General features: G+C 42.8%; 1 protein-coding gene across 2 annotated transcripts in view; it reads left to right on the top strand.

Moving 5' to 3' along the window:
* Window positions 1–18,617, top strand: part of ZBTB40 (zinc finger and BTB domain containing 40) — a 324,401-nt gene that overhangs the window by 164,716 nt on the left and 141,068 nt on the right. For both annotated transcript variants that reach the window (XM_086921924.1, XM_086921925.1), the window contains one exon: window positions 5,400–5,564. In XM_086921924.1, the coding sequence (XP_086778050.1) occupies window positions 5,400–5,564 (165 nt within the window). The remainder of the gene's footprint in view (window positions 1–5,399; window positions 5,565–18,617) is intronic.

Here is an 18,617-nt window from a genome sequence, read left to right as displayed (position 1 = left end):
CGAAGGGGAATTCCACCCCCCAAGTTCTCCTCCCATACTTTCGCAAATGGGGCTTTTCACAGATAGATTTCTTCACAACTGAAGAGAACTCAAAATGCCAAAACTTCGCCTCCAGGTTCCCACACCCTCTATCCTAAAGCCATGCCCTGTGGATGAATTGGTCAGAAATATTTGCTTATGCTTTTTTCCGCCTCTTCCTCTTCTTCCATTTCTGGTTCGGAGGCTCAGGCAAACATCCCTCATCCTTACTCTGTGGGCTTATCAACCATGGTTCACCACACTTCTAGAACTCTCAGTAGTTCCACATCAGAAGGTTCACCTCACCTCAGACCTTCTTACTCAGAACCATGGAGAAGTCAGACATCCAAATCGTAGGGAGCTCAACCTAGCAGATTCGCTCTTGGAGGTATAGAGTTTGGATACCCACATTTACTACCAGAATGCATGACAATTATTAAATAAGCAAGGAAGCCTACTACTAGATGGATACAGTTTGTTATATATGTAATAACCAAACCAGTGATCCATTAGATGCTTCTGTACCACAAATCATATCTCATTTATTGCATCTACAATGAGCAGGACTTGCCTGCACATCCATACGTCTACACCTTGCAGCAGTCGCTGCATATCTTCAAAACAGACTTATCTCTATTCAAAGTACCAATGATTAAAGCCTTTATGGAAGGCATTAAAAGAGTAAATACCACCAAAAATGCCACCTGCATGGAACCTCAATATTGTTGTAACAAGACTTATGGGTCCAACGTTTGAGCCATTGCACAATTTTCCAATGCAATTCCTTTCTTGGAAAGTTGCTTTCTTGATTCCTATCACTTCACTAAGACATGTCAGTGAACTTCAGGCCCTAACTTTAGAAGAACCATTCTTCCAACTACATAAAGACAGGTTGGTTCTTCGAACTAATCCAAAGATTCTAAAAGTAGTCTCAGCTTTTCATATTAACCAATCAGTTGAGTTACCTGTTTTCTTCCCTCAACCTGATTCAGTAGCAGAAAGAGCGCTACATACATTAGATGTCAAAAGAGCATTATTGTATTATATTGATAGAATAAAAGATTTTCGCAAAACAACTGTTTGTTGCCTTTGCCCTCTCTCAGAAAGGTAAACCTATCTGGTGTTTCTAGATGGATGGTTAAACGTATCCAAACATGCTATGTTAAAGCCAAAATACCTTTATCTATTCCTCCTAGAACACATTCTACTCTTTAAATGAACGCATCTGTTGCCTTTTTAGGTAATATTCGTATAGCTAATACTTGTAAAGCAGCTACATGGTCTACACCAAAAACAATTACAAAACATTATTGTGTGGATGTATTAGCACATCAACAAGCCGATGTAGAGCAAGCAGTGCTAATAGCACTTTTTCAAACAACTGCAATGCCCACTGGTTAGCTTCCGCTTTTGGAGGGTACTGCTATACAGTCTATGCAAAGCATGTATATCTACAGAACACATGCCTCTAACGAATTATGTTACTTACCCTGTAAGCATCTATTCTTGGCATGTAGAGCTGTAAATTCACATATGCCCTCCCTCCTCCCTGTACACCTATGGTTGTTGCAGTTCTTGTTATTTACATTATAAATGCATGAACATCTCTGTGCTACACTACCGTACTTAATTCTCACCCTCTTGCGGAAAAACAATCTAACAATGGATTCAATGCCCATGCTCACTATCATCAAAAGGAGGAGTAACCTTGCCTCATGACTGGAAAAGACTCATTCGAAGAAAAACAACTTGCAAACATCCAGACCCAAGACTAAATAGCAGGAGTATGTAGAGCATATGTATATACAGCTTCTACGTGCCAAAAACAGAGCTTGCAGGGTAAGTAACATAATCTTTCTGACCCGCACCCTCGTGCAAAGGAAAGGAAAGGGAAGGGTGTACTGGGCATTTAAGTTTCAGTTTGAGAGTTGGTATTGAATGTGTCATTAAATTGTGGCTACAGTTGTAGTTCCAAATGATTCTTCAGTCGCCAAGATCTGAAGCAGAGTGGGGGCAGATTCTCAAAGTGGAACCTGCCCAAGAGTGTCAGTTTCTCTTATGGGAGTGGAGGTTGGTGACATTGAGGGGAGGAGACATCTGTCCAGAAGACTGGTACGAGCTCCTTCCACTATATTCACTGACTGACAACATTTCCTTTGACAGTTGCATAAAAAATTGTTGTCTTTCATGGAAATGCAAATGAAAGGAAATAAGTTTGCTCTCCGCTGAGAACCTCCCTCTTGCATTCATTGCCATTCGTATATAGTCACAGACAGGCTTGTGCCTTTAAATAATAATGAGACAGAAGTTCCAGAGACGTGCTGTAAATGACCATATCGTTCTGTGACTGGTTAGTACATCAGTTGCAGCACAGGATGAAAGTCGAACTGGAAAGCATTTTGTACCCCCAAAAAACTGAGTTAATTGTGACTTGGCCTTAGTAAATGTAAATTGATACTTGTATAGCGCACTACTCACCCGCAAGGGTCTCAAGGCGCTTGTACGAATACCGCTGTGGAACCCATCCTGGCTTTCCCTGTGAGGCGTCCACTCCTGGGCACCCCCAAGGTGGAGGCCAGGCATCCTTAGCGTTGTGGGGGCCGTTGTAGAGATTAAGCAAGCTATTGCCCAGAGTTGCAGAGTGGGACTCCATGATTGGAATAGGCACCGAGGCGAGAATTATCAGGTCCGTGGAATTTTGAGCCCAAGACCAGCCGAGGCGGGGAATTGAACACTGGTCCCGGGCTAGACCTCTGCATCAGGGTCTGCCGCTCTAATCATTGAGCCACACTTCTCCATCCTTAGTAATTCAGTCTCTTGAGAAACAAAGTATAAATGTGTTTGCTTTTCAATTAGTTCCAGAAATGGCAATCTGTGGTGTCTCTCTAAAGACTATGCCTATTACAGTTATGTGTTGACTAACCTTTTCATTGCCCTGTTCCTTACCAATGTGTTTTATAGTTTTATAACAAAGATCCTATTCACCCTCTATTTATTTGATCCCATTAAATATATATACCATTGTAATTACTTTTAAGTTCCTCTGACAAATAGAAAAACATTGTGTAATTGCTGCAAACTGTAACTAAGTTCGTCTGAATATACATTTCTCTTATGTCTTAAAATATTGCTATACTCCACCCATTATTATAGCATTCATAAAACAAATCATTCTTGTGTTTGCAAATACATGGTATTACAAGAGTCAAATTGGAAAATATTGGATGTTTTGTTTAGGCAACATCATGTTATTTATTAATAATGTCAATATTGAAGGAACTATCATTTTGTCTTATTACCTTGATTACTGAAAAAGTCAAATAGAATGTATTTCTGGTGTTTATCAAACATATTTATTAAGCAAATATTAACACCTAAAGAATATAAAAAAGAAAGATATGAGATATGATAGATGTACTTTCAAATACATGAACAATTATCAGCATAGAGGCATTTGTTGAATGTAAAATAAATATGGGACAGTGTTGAAACAAGATGCCCCAAGTCCCCTGTGTCTTAGAAGTAATGGGAACATACACACAGGCAATTATGGAACTTGTGAGCATCCTTGCAAGAGTAATAATTCACCAGGTAGAAGTTAAATAGTTATGTTTACCAAATATCATCAAAAATGTTTGATCCCAAATTTTACATGTACTCTTTGGAGTAATTCTGTGAACATATAACTCCATGTTCTGTATTGTATTGTATTTCTGGTTTCTTAGGGTTGCTATTTATACGCCACAGAGGATTCACAAGGTGACTCCTCGAATTCCAGAACATATTTCCTTGACCTTTTTTCCCCTATTGGTTGAAGGTGTAAATTTGTTTTACGGTTAAGGATCTGTGAATGTCCCAAGTTCACTAAGCATTTGATTTTGTCCAGAATCTGTGATTCATATACACACAGCTTTGTGCTCAGCATCCCAAAACCACAATTTCTTGCCTTGAATATTCGTGGCATGTGTCATTTTGACCAGTTAGAGAAAACTGCACTCATTCCAAAACCTGGCCTGTAATATTCTACTAGGATCCCAGCGGTTCGTGCCTTCCACTAGAAATATGTTAAAAAAGAAGCAGGCTTGTGTTACCTTCCACTTGTGTGCTCCATGACCTAACATTCCATGGACCTTCCTTCAGTCAAATTTCTTGTGTACTCTGAATCTGGGAGTAAAAGAAAACATGGCCAACTCTACATTTTAACACCTTACTATGTCCTATCCTGCTGCAGAAATGCCCGGTCACCCCCAGGAATGGGTGAGTAAACGAGGGCAAAACCAACTGGCACTGGCAGTACCTACTGCTTTTTTGGGATGGAGGTGAGATCACTCCTAGTGTAATGGGAAGAAAAGGTCATGAGGTCTCAAATGCTCTCATTTATTGAAATAATTTTGTCATCAGCATGTAGTTTTCCCCCCGTTCTAATCGTTGACCAGGTTTATCTGACCACTATCTCGCGTAAAGGAGACAGAGGTGGGTTTGAGGGTGCCCATGTGAAGAATATTGCATGTGGGGCATACATTCGGTATGAACTTTGCTCAACTAGGGTTTAATATCTATCTTGAGAAGCACAGTTGCATCCAAGTACTTGAAGGTGAGCTGTGGTTATATTGTTGAGAGGGGATAGTTTGAAGTGCAATTATTCCCATTAAAGTAACTGTCTTTCTAGTGGAGCATTAAATTGACAAATATGCCTTAATTTTCTCAAATCCAATGCCTATGGGATTTCAAATTCCAGGAACAAAATTAGATGTCAATATCCTTTGAAAGAATTTTAGCAAATGCATAGCATTTATAGAAAGACTGTTGGTAAAAGTTGCATAGTTGTGCTAAACGAAACACTATAAAGACACAGCTGGGATATTAACACAGTAACTCATAAATCCGATAACCGTTGCAAAGTAGTAAATGACCGGAAAAAAACATTATTTTGCATCTGTTAGAATTTGCCAACTGAGACTGCTTTTCGCAAAGTGAGGGAATAAGAGGTCTGCACAAGAATGTGTCATCAATCAGTGTGTGTAAAGGCATGGTTATGGTCACAGAAGGAAAATGATCACAATGCCTTTTTCAGTCACTCTTTTGATGCATGCTGTCTTTGTATATAAAAAAAGACAATGGGGAAGGTAAAGTACACTAAAATCCATAGTATCATATCATTAAACCACAGATTAGTGAATGAAAAAACAGCATTTTCATTCCACATGTTTCCATCAGTTTAGGCGTGCATATGCCATCTATCAATTTAAATGGTGCTGATTTTAGAATTTCTGTCCAATGAAATCCTGATGTGAATTAGACATTTATAATTTCACTTGTTATGTTGTTTAATACAGGTCCATTTATGCTGCTTTTTTAACTGTGTGGATATAATTTTGCAGGGAAGATGTATGCTTGCCAGTACTGCGATTCTGTCTTTGCTCAGTCGATTGAGCTGACACGACATGTAAGAACTCACACTGGTGACAAACCATATGTCTGTAGAGAATGCGGTAAAGGGTTTAGCCAAGCCAATGGCCTTTCTGTTCATCTGCGCACATTCCACAGTAAGTAATGTCCTCTATATCAAAAAAACAGGGTCCATCATAAGTTTGTGATGCATGTCTTCACTATTCGAGCATAAAGAAGTTATATACAACAATATCACAACTTTTGTGTTAATGTTTCTACTGCATTTTTGGGGAATTGTTAAAAGCTATTGTTTAATGCTATTCTTTTCTAGGATCCTTTGGATGTTGATATGTTTGTTGGTAACTTTACCCAACTTTCCATTTTAAAAATAAGTTTGATTTCTAGTAGGCCTGCAAAGGAAAAGGAAGTTCGCAACTATTCAGGCACTCTTAGTCCTTATTCAAAATCTGCCTGGCTTTTCTCCCAAGTGTTTACAGTGTCCCTATTCATACATGTTCTAAATAGGAATGGAACAGAGTGATCTAACATCAAGAATGCCTGAATTGACACAGTGAATTTGTTATTCTGTATTTTTCCACCGGAGAGATTTTGTATATAGGTTTATTTTTCAAGGCACAGTTTCGTATATGGGAATGCTTTAATGAAGTTCTGTATTCTGTAGGGGAATTATTTCTTGCAAGTTGTGTTTCTTTGAAGACGTTTTTGGACTTAAAAGGTCTTGGTGACACTTACTCTGCTTGTAAACGTGCATTGGCACTAACTTCATTGTTAGATTGTTAATATTCATCTTCGGGTTTGGACATGTATCCTTTCTGCTCCTGGTCTCAATGCATTCAACCCTGACCATTTTGGTCCTGTACCTCGTTGTCTTTCCTTCCTGTCACAGAGAAGACTTCTTCACGTTTCTACCATACCTCCCACCTTCTCAGGTTGAAATGCCAAGGACATCGTTGTAGAACAACAGGACCTCCTGTCCCTTGGGGTGCCCCCCAACTTTTCAGGCAGTGCAACCTCTTACAACACCAGAGAACGAGGATGCACAGAAAGTAATGCATTGGACATATTTCAAAAGATGCAATCACTGCCACTCAAAGGACCCTTCTGCCTACCTTTGTGTGGTCTGTACCCTGTGCCTCTCTCCAGAGCATGGCAAGATTGGCTGCATCTCTTGCTCCGCTTTCTGGAGCAACAAGACTCTTTGAGATGAGAGACAGGTAGTTGGCCTGCAACAAAATGTCTGGTTCATTATCAGACTACGGATATCTTCAGCAAGGCAACCTGCTCGGCGCAGAAAAAGTATTTGGTGAGTCATCTGATCTTTGGCCCACCTACCCAGTCCTGATGTCATTAGGTCCAGCTACGAAGAAGATGTTCAAGAGGAGAAAGAGACATCCACGGACATCTATCTACCTCTTTTGATACCAGACCTCATTTGGAGACCACACCGAGTACGGTCAACACCCAAACTTCTTCAAAGACACATCAAAGGAGAGTACTTCTCCTCTCGGATCAGCCAGAGAGCTCTGTGCATAAACCACTGTTGCTCTCGGGTGTGCCCGCACCCTTGAGCTCTGGATGGCACTGAAACATGGGGTCGGAACCGAGAATGGATCAAGCCAAAAACCTCAGCGAGCAAGTCTGAGACCAGGTGCCTGCGCTGAAGTTTTAAAGTTGAAGCCTCCATTGAGGCCAAAACCAATATCGGTGCCAAAAACAGTGTTAACTCCAAGGCTGTCAACAGCAAGATGGGTCCTCCTGACAAGGATAGTAAGTGTATCAATGCCACTGTCAAAAAGGTAGTGGTCAGTGCCGCCTAACACTAGTGGATCGCCAATTCAGTGGGCCTCCTGTCGTGCTATGACAGGGCAGAGTGGGAAGAGATGGGGGCCCTACTCCAACTTCTCCCTGATCAGTGCCACAAAAATGGGAAGTGGATAGTAGAGTATAGGATACATATTTCCAGTGCCACCATCAGATATAACTTAGTTTCGGCTGATAACACCTGCCAGGGGAGTGAATACCTCTGTCATCCTCCATTGCCACTCCTGGCTGTATGTCTGGCTTCAAGCACGAGGTCCAATAACATCACCCTGCCTTTCGACGAGGAACAGCTGTTGGCCCTTAGTTTAATAAGATGATGGAAAAATTAAAGAAGGATACCAATACCGTTCAGGCCATTGGTGTCCTTCAAGTTCTTCCCTATGGTGGCTCCTTTCGAAGGCAACAAACAAGGGGTGAGTCCAAGGCAACTTTTTCAAAACCAACTAAGTCCTATCAACTACAGCAACAAGGTTACCATCAACAGGGCAGTGAAGGTTACACGCAGGGCTCCTTCAGAGTTCACAGCTCCAAAGGTCGGGCCAAGGCCATCCTGGCAATATAAGCTCTACCTCCGAGAACTTACTTTCTTCTATCCCCCATCTTACTACACCTGTCAGGTGGCGAATTCATAGATAATTTTCACAGCTGGGAAGAGATCATAACAGACCCATGAGTTCTATCCTTCTTTGAGCATGGGTACTGCCTAGAGCTCATCTCAACCCCACCAATCATCCCACCTTACACACATACACACAAATCCTAGTCCAGAATACTTGGCCCTTTTGCAAGTGGAGGTCCAAAGGCTTCTTTTCAAAGGGGTCATAGAGCCAGTCCCCCCTTTAACACCCGGACAAAGGTGTGTACACTGTACTTCTCATCCCCAAAGATGTCTCTCTCAGGCCAATCACCGATCTCTAACCTCTTGACAGGTACATCCTGTTGGAACATTTCCACATGGTCACCCTACAGGATGTCATCCTCCTGCTGCTGAGAAAGGTGAGTAACCCAATATACCCTTGCGGGCTCGGGCAGAGTTTAGTATACTATGAAGTGGCCAGCAAGGGATTTTATTTATATGAGGTTTCAGCACTAGTTAGGACCTGTTGAAGGGCAATCAAAGTACCTAAATCTGAGTTTAATCAGCGGCTGTTCAATTAAATTAAAAAGTTTCTAACAATGAGAAACAAAGGATGTTACCACACTAACATCATGGGTACAGTAAATGAATAATAAAACATGAAACCAGGATAATTTGTTTGTCTGAAAAGTTATTATTTTGGATTCAAGACAAAGAGTAGTTCTGTACAAAAAATGAACAGTAACATAAGACAGGGTACATACAAAGATATACAATGGATATTTAAGGTATTGGTTACTTTTCCTATACTATATCCAAGAAAACAGTCCAGACTGCTAAGAAAAGGCGATAACTTGATTTCCACTATCAATCAGGAGAAAATCAAAAGTCGATATAAATCAAACTGTGCAGAATTGGACTAAGTAGGTCGACGTTTCGGTCTTATCTTGATCATTTACAAGACCATCATCAGGACGGAGTAGTACTATATACAATGGTTGACCCTTTTTTAGTTCCAAATCACGACAATTTTAGGCTTTAGTGACAGCATCCGCTAATTTCTTTTAGAAGCGGGCAGTGTGCGAACTCAGTTTTGAGTATCAAGCACTTGTGCATACAGCGGTATTGCAGTGAACAGGTTCTGGTAATTTGTTCAATTCGCGGTACTGTTCCAAGGCGTTCACAGTTATTTGTCAGTCACGAGCACGGGACGTCAATTACGAGCAGTCCGGGTGATACTCAAAACTGAGTTCGCACATTTTGATTTGGAACTAAAAAAGGGTCAACCATTGTATATAGTACTACTCCGTCCTGATGATGGTCTTGTAAATGATCAAGATAAGACCGAAACGTCGACCTACTTAGTCCAATTCTGCACAGTTTGATTTATATCGACTTTTGATTTTCTCCTGATTGATAGTGGAAATCAAGTTATCACCTTTTCTTAGCAGTCTGGACTGTTTTCTTGGATATAGTATAGGAAAAGTAACCAATACCTTAAATATCCATTGTATATCTTTGTATGTACCCTGTCTTATGTTACTGTTCATTTTTTGTACAGAACTACTCTTTGTCTTGAATCCAAAATAATAACTTTTCAGACAAACAAATTATCCTGGTTTCATGTTTTATTATTCATTTACTGTACCCATGATGTTAGTGTGGTAACATCCTTTGTTTCTCATTGTTAGAAACTTTTTAATTTAATTGAACAGCCGCTGATTAAACTCAGATTTAGGTACTTTGATTGCCCTTCAACAGGTCCTAACTAGTGCTGAAACCTCATATAAATAAAATCCCTTGCTGGCCACTTCATAGTACACTATCCTCCTGCTGCAGCAAGGCGTCTTCATAGCCACACTAGATCTGAAGAACTCTTATTTTCACATCTGAATTCATCAGCTTTACCAGTTCTTCGTCTTACTTGAACAGCATTATCAATTCAAAGTGTTACCCTTTGAAGCCACCATGGCCCCAAGGGTTTTCACCAAAGTGTAGACCCTCCCTCTCAGAACGGGTGGAACTCATGACTTCTGCTACCCATACAGCTGGCAGAACAAGAGTGCAAGCAGACACAACTGCCTAGCCCACACCCAAGCCACAATATCTCTTCTACACAGCTAAAGGTTTACAGTCACGTCAACAAGACCCACTTTGAACTACTTCAGTTCCAAATCTTCCTGGGGTCATTCCGAATCGGCAAAGCTTATCTGACCCCACAAAGGATAGCAGCATTTGAGCACCTTCTGCTTGTTTTTCAGCCACTCTATCCTTTAACAGTTAACTGTAATGCCCCTCCTGGGTATGATGGCCTCATGCACAACTATAATCCCACACACAGCTCTATTTGTGCCCGCTCCAAGAGTGTCTTTCAGATCTATGGTCACGAGCGGAGGGTCACTGGCAAAATCTAGGGTTGACATGGGCCAGCATCCATTTCTTTTTGCAGTGGCGTAACAGCAACAATCTGTTGAGGGGCACGCCCTTTGCGGACCCAGTTACCCAGATGACCCTCACTAAGGACGCATTCCTCGCAGTGTTGTAGTGCTTTTAGCCATTCACCTAGCCCTCAAAGCTTTTCCACAGGACATTCGGGGCAAAGTGCTTCCTGTGCATACCAACAATATGACCGCCAGGTAAGGAGGTACACACTCACCACCTCAGTTGTCAGCGCTAGCAAAATTATTTTTGCATTGGGCAGTCCATCACCGAGTACACTTTCTGACTAAGTATCTTCCGGTGGTGGGCAACAACTTTGCAGACCTGCTCAGCAGGTCACCGCAGCTAGTCCAAGAGTGCGAACTCCACCTGCATATCCTAATCCCTTACTTTCATCAGTCGGGCAAGTCATACTCCCTTACTTTTGTCAGTGGGGCACCTTAGACATAGACCTTTTCACTGTGAGTGAAAACACAAAATGCCCAATCTTTTCCTCCAGGTTTCAACACACCCAGTCCATAGACAGCGCTCGGTGGATGAACTGTTCAGGGCTCATTGCATATGCTCCTCGTCCTCTCCCACTTCTTCTGTGCCTGGTGAGGAAATTGCACCAAACATCTCTCACCGTTTTCCTGGTGGCTCTCAAGTGGACCAGACAAAAATGGTTATCGATCTTTCTAGAGATGTCCATCACCCCACATGGGAAGCTCCCCAATGGGCCGTAATTCTAACACAAAATTAAGGCAGGGTTAGACACCCAGACCCTAAGCAGCTCTGCCTAGTGATCTGGTTTCTGAGGTTTTTGAATGTGTTTACCATCTCTTACTTCAAAAGTGCATTGACATACTCAAGGAAGCCCGTAGACAGTTTGTCCACTACTGTACCCCGAGACACATAAACCCTCTCTTGCCTACTGTACAAGACATTATGTAAACCCCTTTCAAACCAATGCATTCTTCCCCTCACAGTTTTTCTCTTGAAAGGCTACCAATCTGGTAGCCATACCATCTCTTAGACATATTAGTATGCTACAGGCTCTTGCATTACAAGAATCTTTCTTTCAGTGTCATAATGAGAGGTTGGTTTTTAGGACGCACCCCTACTTAAGGTCGTCTCCCCAGTCCACCTTAACCGAACAATTGAGAGCACCCACAGTCTGACTTGGTAGGTGGGAGAGCATTTTACACACTTGACGTCAAGAATGCTATCATATATAGAAAGGGCAAAACCTTTCCATAAAACACAGCAGATGTTGTTGCCTTTGCTCAGCCTTCTAAATGACCCCTCATGTCTAAGTCCAGGTTTGGCAGGTGGATTGTTCATTGCATCCAGATCTGTTACCTCAAAGCAAAAAGAACACTACCTACCCACCCAAGCCGCACTCCACCGCAAGGAGGGTGCCACTAAGGCCTTTCTTGAGAACATACTCATAGCTGAGATCTGTAAAGCTAGCACATGGTTCACTCCACACACCTTCACAAAGCCAAAGCATTATTGTATAGATATCCTTGCATGGCAAAAAGCTAGAGTTTGTCCAACTGTACTAAGAACTCTGTTTCAGACCTCTGCACCATCCACAACTGTTTCAAATGGCTTATGTTGCTCAATGTGGGAAACTGGCTCTTTATGTGATATATCAATAAGTTGATATACCCTATAAAGAGTCTAGGGGTTCCCTTACGAGTGGACAGGGGCTTGCTTTGGAATCCCAAAGTGCTCTATTAGGGTGTAGTATGGTCAAGCAGCCTTAGGCTTAACACAGAAGGGTGCAAGACATTTGCAAATTCACACAATGACTAATGAATTGCAACATGACTTAAGAAGGAGATCCACACCAATTTATGAAAATAGCAAGTATCTTTATATACATTTAGGCATCAGAAAAAGATCTCTCTGACAAGTTGATTTTTAAATATAAATTATTTTCACTTCAAAAAGTGGACACAATGCAATTACTGAGATCTGCAATGTTATTCTATGGAAGGAAGAACACGTTCTGCAAAAAGGTACTGTACATCGACTTACAGGACCAATCTCTAGGAGTTAAGGTGAGTGGTAGGAAAGGTCTAAGGCAGCACCAACAGTTCACCAGTAGCAGCACAAGGGTGACCGGGTGAAAGGTGCAAATCAGTGTCGGCAGCCCAATGCATTTTATTGGGGATCAGTCTCTGTAAAAAGAGACAGCAGGCTCTGGCTATGAAGCCAGTCGGGCTGAACCAGCAAGTGGTCTCAAGCCTTGCAATGCTCGGGGCGGGGGGACATGTCTCTTTGGTCCTCTTCTCCAATGCCCAAGGGTGACAGGTGCAGGCTTATCCTTTACCATCTGGTATTTCCTTACTGGAGCAGTCGCGGTTGAGGCTGCAGTCGATGTCCAGGAGTCCAGCAGTGGTGAAACCATGATGTTCCTTGGGGCTGGAGGAACTTTTTGACACCAGTGGTCCACTTCAACTCGACAGGTGCAGTGGTGGCTTTGGCTGTCGGATAGTGGCGGTTCTGGAGGCATCAGTCTTCTCTTGTGGAGTTTCTTCAGAACAGGCCCACTGTTCAAGGGAATTCTTGAGTCATTTTTTAAGGCAGGCAGTCCTCCCAGGTTTCTGGAGTCAACAGTTGCAGGATGAGTCGACTATGGCACAGTTTTTGTCGGCGGATGCAGAAAGGTCAGCGGGGGTAGAACTAGGTCAGCTGCTGCTTCTCTCCTATCTGTTTGTGCGGCTCTTTAGTGTACTCTCTCTTTTTAGGTCATCAGGATCTGCTTCTCTGGTGCCACGCAACTCCCCTAAATAATGCCTTTAGTGGTGTTAGGGGAGTGTAGGATAGTAGCCAATGGCCTACTTACAGTTGGGATCACTATGCACCCTATGACCACTTCCTGTGGAAAGTGGGCATAACTGTGTTATATCCTGACTTTAGTAAATGCTATGCTCTTTACCACCAACGGAATGTTACTTTGATGATGCTGTTTAGAATATTATGATTCAGTCAGAGAAGACACAGTGGAGAGGGCTGAGCATCTTCATGGCTTCTCCTGGTGGGGTCTCGTTGTGATCTTGTAACTATCCTGAATAAACGTCTCTGAACTACATCTACCTGCGTGGACTTGACTACAATTTTACCTAGAATTCCTAAGTATGCCATCACAAATATGGCTACTTCTGAAAAATCGTGTCAACCTCACAGTAGCCCACCTTAGGTGTAGAACTAGCTTGGAGGTGGCACGCCTTCCTGAGTAGCTAATTTTCTCGCCTGTTTATGTGCCATGGGGTCTCTAGACTTGGGGGAGCCAGATTTACATTCCAAAGGTAGCGGCAGAGAATATATGTCAACTTTGATGCCTGAATTTGGGCATGTCTATAGAACAGCGAAGCTGTACATCCTGAGCGGAAGAAAGTCATTGGCCAAGTTATTGCCTATTAAGACAAAACTGGTAGTATTTGTTCAGGGGAGATCCGTTAGGAACATTTTCAAATAAATGTTGACTATTCCAAATATTTCTATAACCTGATTCTCTTACAGTTCTTGAGTAATTGGCTCTTATGATGTCTACCTCTCCAAAGCATCTTCTTATAGGGGTCATTTGTTACATATCACAAGAACTAGCAAGGAGGCCAAACAATCCTTAATTGATTATTTCTGATTAATACTTTTATCTGCAAATTGCACACTCTTAATGTTTCCCCAATACCAGACTGGTGCCAGAGGCTTATTCAGCAATACACCCACACACCTATAGGCATGACTCCGAGACTCCCATCACTCTGAAAGTGATGTGGCAGGGCTGCATTTAAACACCACATTTGCACTTTGACATCAGTTCCTTTCTTTCCTTAGACATGGATGCAGAACCTTCTTCAGTCTTGTGATGACTACTAAACTTTTGGCAGTGTGCTAGGGAATGATGTCCCCTCTGAAAATGACAGGATTCAAGCCGTGCCTAGACTGCACAATTAGATGCCCATCACATACCTGCACTATGTATATCTGTGGTGTTTCAGCTCCATGTCAGCGCTGTGATGCAATAAGTATATCCCCATGCACCCCCAAAGCGATTCTGAACCCAGGAGACTAAACTTTACATTGCTGTCCACCAGAAGAGGAGGTCTTCGAAGCATAGGTCCACTCCCACACCAGGTTGCGGGCACGGTCTATGAACTGCTCCCAAGAGAAAGGCACTTCCTTGTCAAAATTTATGGGAAAAGCCATGTTGAGGTCCAGACACTAGCAAACGAAAGCCAAACAGGCTTCAATACAAAGAGCACATTCCTCCACTTCAAAGATACCATTCTACAAATGGTGTGATTGTGGCATGCCTTTGGGCACCACAGAGACAAAGGGACCTCTAGTTGGACTTCTGTATGGTGATCGTCTGACCCAGACATTGCATTTCCCATACAGCCCGATACCAGACCGTAACTATTTCTGACATTGACTTTTACCCAGCACCAAGGTCCACCCTGGTGTCTCCCATACCAGTGCCTACACCAACTCCACCGATGCTAATCAATAATAATCTAATAACAACCCTGATCTCTGACCCTGTACTGATATCAACCCGATTCATACTTATGGCGTGGCATGAAATTAGAAGAGTGCAGCCAGTGTTTTTTTGTTCTGATGCAGGCTCAGTGAAAGAAGCACTCAGTACTCATTAAGACACTGATGACAACCAGGAAGGGGACAGGTGTTCCCTCCTATTACTTAGGAATCATTGTATCTGGGCTTACAAGATGCCATTAGGCTAGACTCATCTCCTAAACAGAGATACACTCGCCACCAAGGCCAACAGCGGAACTAAGTGCTTTCTTTGCAGTGGTATTTAGTTTGCATGACAGCAGAAGAACTAGAATTCCATTTGCCAGAGATTACAACAACATGTATTGTAACTTCATATGAGCAATTTATGCCGTGTAATGAAGATCTTTTTTTGTATCTTGGTTAAGCTGTGCTAATGCCTGCTATTCAAACTGTGGCTAGGCTGCCTTACCCATGCCTCGTAGATCCTGACTTCCTAACTAGCCACCCGCAGCTGAAAACCTGATGGTTCAGGCTTGATCCAATCCAAATTCCTTTCTGACTAACTCTTCAGATAGGCAGTTGAAAAGAATTAATACTTCAGAAAGAGAAAGTTTTCTTGTGCCAGTCCAGTACTCTGATGTTTATACAGATTGCGTTCTTGGGAGGTACAACTATGCACCATGAGGCATGGCCAGTGACAGTTGGCGGGCATTCACAAATGTCTTTACTGCCTCACTAGCCCAAACAATACGTGTTGGTCTGGCATTAGTCAATTCTGTGCTCTGAGCTGATCTGGGCACTACAGATTGCAACAACAGAGCTATTGGCACCTGAATGCGACCGACTAGGTTTTCTGGAGATGTGCAAATATCTTTAATGGACATGCCATTCAATGGCTCCAGGCTTTTTGAAGAAAAGGCTGATTTGCTGCTATAATGATTCAAGGATAGTCACGCATGATCTTTTTGGTGGTTGAAAGCAATTTCCCCATTAATTCAGAATAGTCAAAGGCTATTTCATGTAGTTAGCTTCCAGATAACACTAGCCCTCACAACCTCTACCACAACAACCAATCCAGTCCTTTTGAGTCCGCAGACGTAACCCCACAGAAACCATTCAGACCAGCAGGGACAGCAATCCTCTCAGTCTTCCTCCTCAACTTTCGAAGGATCATTCCGAAATTCTGATCCAGTGAGTCAACCTTCTGTTGTCCAAGGGTTCCATCAAAAGCTCTTGGCATAGGGAGAAGGATGCTACTCATGTTATGTTTGTTCCAAAAAAGGTAGGGAGGTCTCAGGCCTTTTTTTTACCTCTACCAGTTTAAAACCATTTTGAAGAAGGACAGTTTTAAAATGCACACTTTGGTTCGAATGCTACCAGCTGTAAACTGAGGAAACTGGTTGGCATCTTAGACTTGCAGATGCATATTTCAATATACCTGTCCTTCTGTAACCGGCATTACCTGCAGTTCGAAGTTGATCAGGAACACTTTCAGTTTACAGTGCCTTCTTTCGGCCATACCCTTGTACCCCGGGTATTCATGAAAGGGATGTTGATTGCCTCCTGTCTTTGGCGGTCCCTTATTTCCGTACCTTGAGTGGCTGCTAAAGTCGGGCTCACTCTAATCATTCCTCGACCACCTCTGGACAATGGCTAAACTCCTGACATCGTTGTGTTGCACAATCTATGAGCTGAAGTCTCACCTGACTCCCACTCAAAGGCTTATATACATTGCAGCAATTCTGAATACATTGGCATTCAGGTCCTTCCTGCACTGTATTGAATGCAAGACTTTCAGGACATGATTCCGATAATTTGGTATCCATCCTGTGTTTCAGTGAGGATGGCTGTGAGGCTTTTGGTCTACTCGCTTTGTGTCTCCTCGTCATCACAAATGTCAGGTGGCACATACAGGCCCAGCAGTGGAACCTCAGATCCCAATGCACCTAGAATCAGGCATATCTCTCCAACTCAATTCATTTCTCAAGGGATGTGGTGCTAATTTGCTGTGGTAGCTGGCGTTCACTAGGCTGAACTGAAGCAGGGCACTCTCCCTCCCAAACCAGGGGTCACAGTGGTGATAGACATGCTAACGCTGGGTTGGAGGGGTACTTTTTTAAGAGGTATCGGTCTTCTGGAGCTTCGGGTAATCCATCTGGCACTAAAAACCTTTTTGCCATCCATCAGAGAGAGGCTAATACAAGCCCTCACAGACAACATGACACTCATGTGGTACTACACCAAGCAGGGTAGATTGTGACAAGGAACTCTGTGTCAGAAGGTGCTATGCTCCTGGCTGTGGCTGGTCCAGCAGAACATCTTCCTGTTTGCCAACCACCTTGCGGGGTCTCTGAATGTCCGAGCAGGCAAACTGAGCAGGTGTGATCTGGTAGACCCCCAGTGGAGTCATCTTATGAGATGCGGCAAGGTGTCTTTAAATAATGGGGTATGCCGTGGCTAGATCTATTCTCCTGCGAGCTGGAGTTTCCACTGATGCACTCACAAGGAAACACATTCCAGCTAGAATGATAAGAAGGACTCCTGTACTTAGATTAACTTTTGCCTCGAGGTTTGAGTAAGATCAGACTGGGCCGAAATATTTTGATTGCCCTAGACTTTGCCAGAAGTGAGTTGTACCCACTGCTCCTGAGCATTTTCTGTCTAATATTGGGAGGCTTTCCTGTCTCAGGATTAGGGAAGGGTTCTTCATCCAAGTCTCTTCAACCTACACCTCAATGCATGGAGATTAAGAAGTGGTAGCTAAATGCGTTCAACTTGTATGTGGTGGTTTTATGTCATCCTTGCTCCAAAACACCCATCCATGAAGCATTCTACACTGGGCATATGGACACATTTGTTGCCAAAGAAAAACCAACCTCTTGCAAGCCAAACTTTCTAATCTTTTGCGTCTTACTTTCGATGGCCCAGCGAAGCCTTGCAATGGACACTATGAAAGGTTATTTATTGGCCTTTTCGGCCTTCCTTTTTTATCTGACCAACCTTCTTTAAGTCATCATTAGTGATGCGTTTTATTAAAGCTTGAGTTGCATGTGTCTCCTAAACCATTTGTTATGCCTCAATGGGATCTGGATTTGGTCTTGACAAGGCTGTTGACACTTTAAAAAGGACTCTCTGATTGAGATTATGTCAGCAATCCGTAGAAGGGAACTGCAGGCAATTACAGTGCAATAGCCCTACACCACCAGTGTTTTTTTCCCCACCTCATCCCTTGAAAGTGGAAAAGAGTCTCCATTGCTTTAACTCTAGGAGGATGCTGAACATTTACATTGTTTGCATAAAAGGCCATCAAGTGAATGATCAGCACAAAAGAATACACTTTCAAGGTGGATAGTCCTCAGAATACACTTTCAAGGTGGATAGTCCTCTGCATCAAAATCTTACAATCAGTGGCCGCGAGGCAGTCCTCTGAAGGCCTGTTAGCCGATTCCTCCTCCGCAGAGGCTGATACACCGTATTTAACAAGAGGAATACTTGTTCTAAACATCTGCCAGGCTGTGATGTGGAAATCCGTGCATATGTTTATGAAACACTACTGCCTTGATAATCCGGTCTGAAGGGAAATTCACTTCACCCATTGGGATCTGCATGCCTTTCAGTTTAAGTACACTCCACAGTATCTCCACCATTGGCATGTACTCCTATGAAGAAGAAAGACATAATTGATGTCAGTGTGCAGGAATTGGGTTATGTAAGGCTCTCCTCCGTCACGTCTGGGGCAGCATAATGCCATAGGGAAGCCACACAGCGAAGTCACACCTTACCCCCTCTCAGAAGCTCCTTTTCATCTGTTTCGGGCCTAACCTGTTGAGCTGCAAGT

This window comes from Lissotriton vulgaris, chromosome 5 (assembly GCF_964263255.1).
Source record: "Lissotriton vulgaris chromosome 5, aLisVul1.2, whole genome shotgun sequence".
Lineage (NCBI taxonomy): Eukaryota > Metazoa > Chordata > Amphibia > Caudata > Salamandridae > Lissotriton > Lissotriton vulgaris.
Note: the sequence above shows the minus strand (reverse complement) of the source record. Positions and strands in the feature narration are given on the sequence as shown.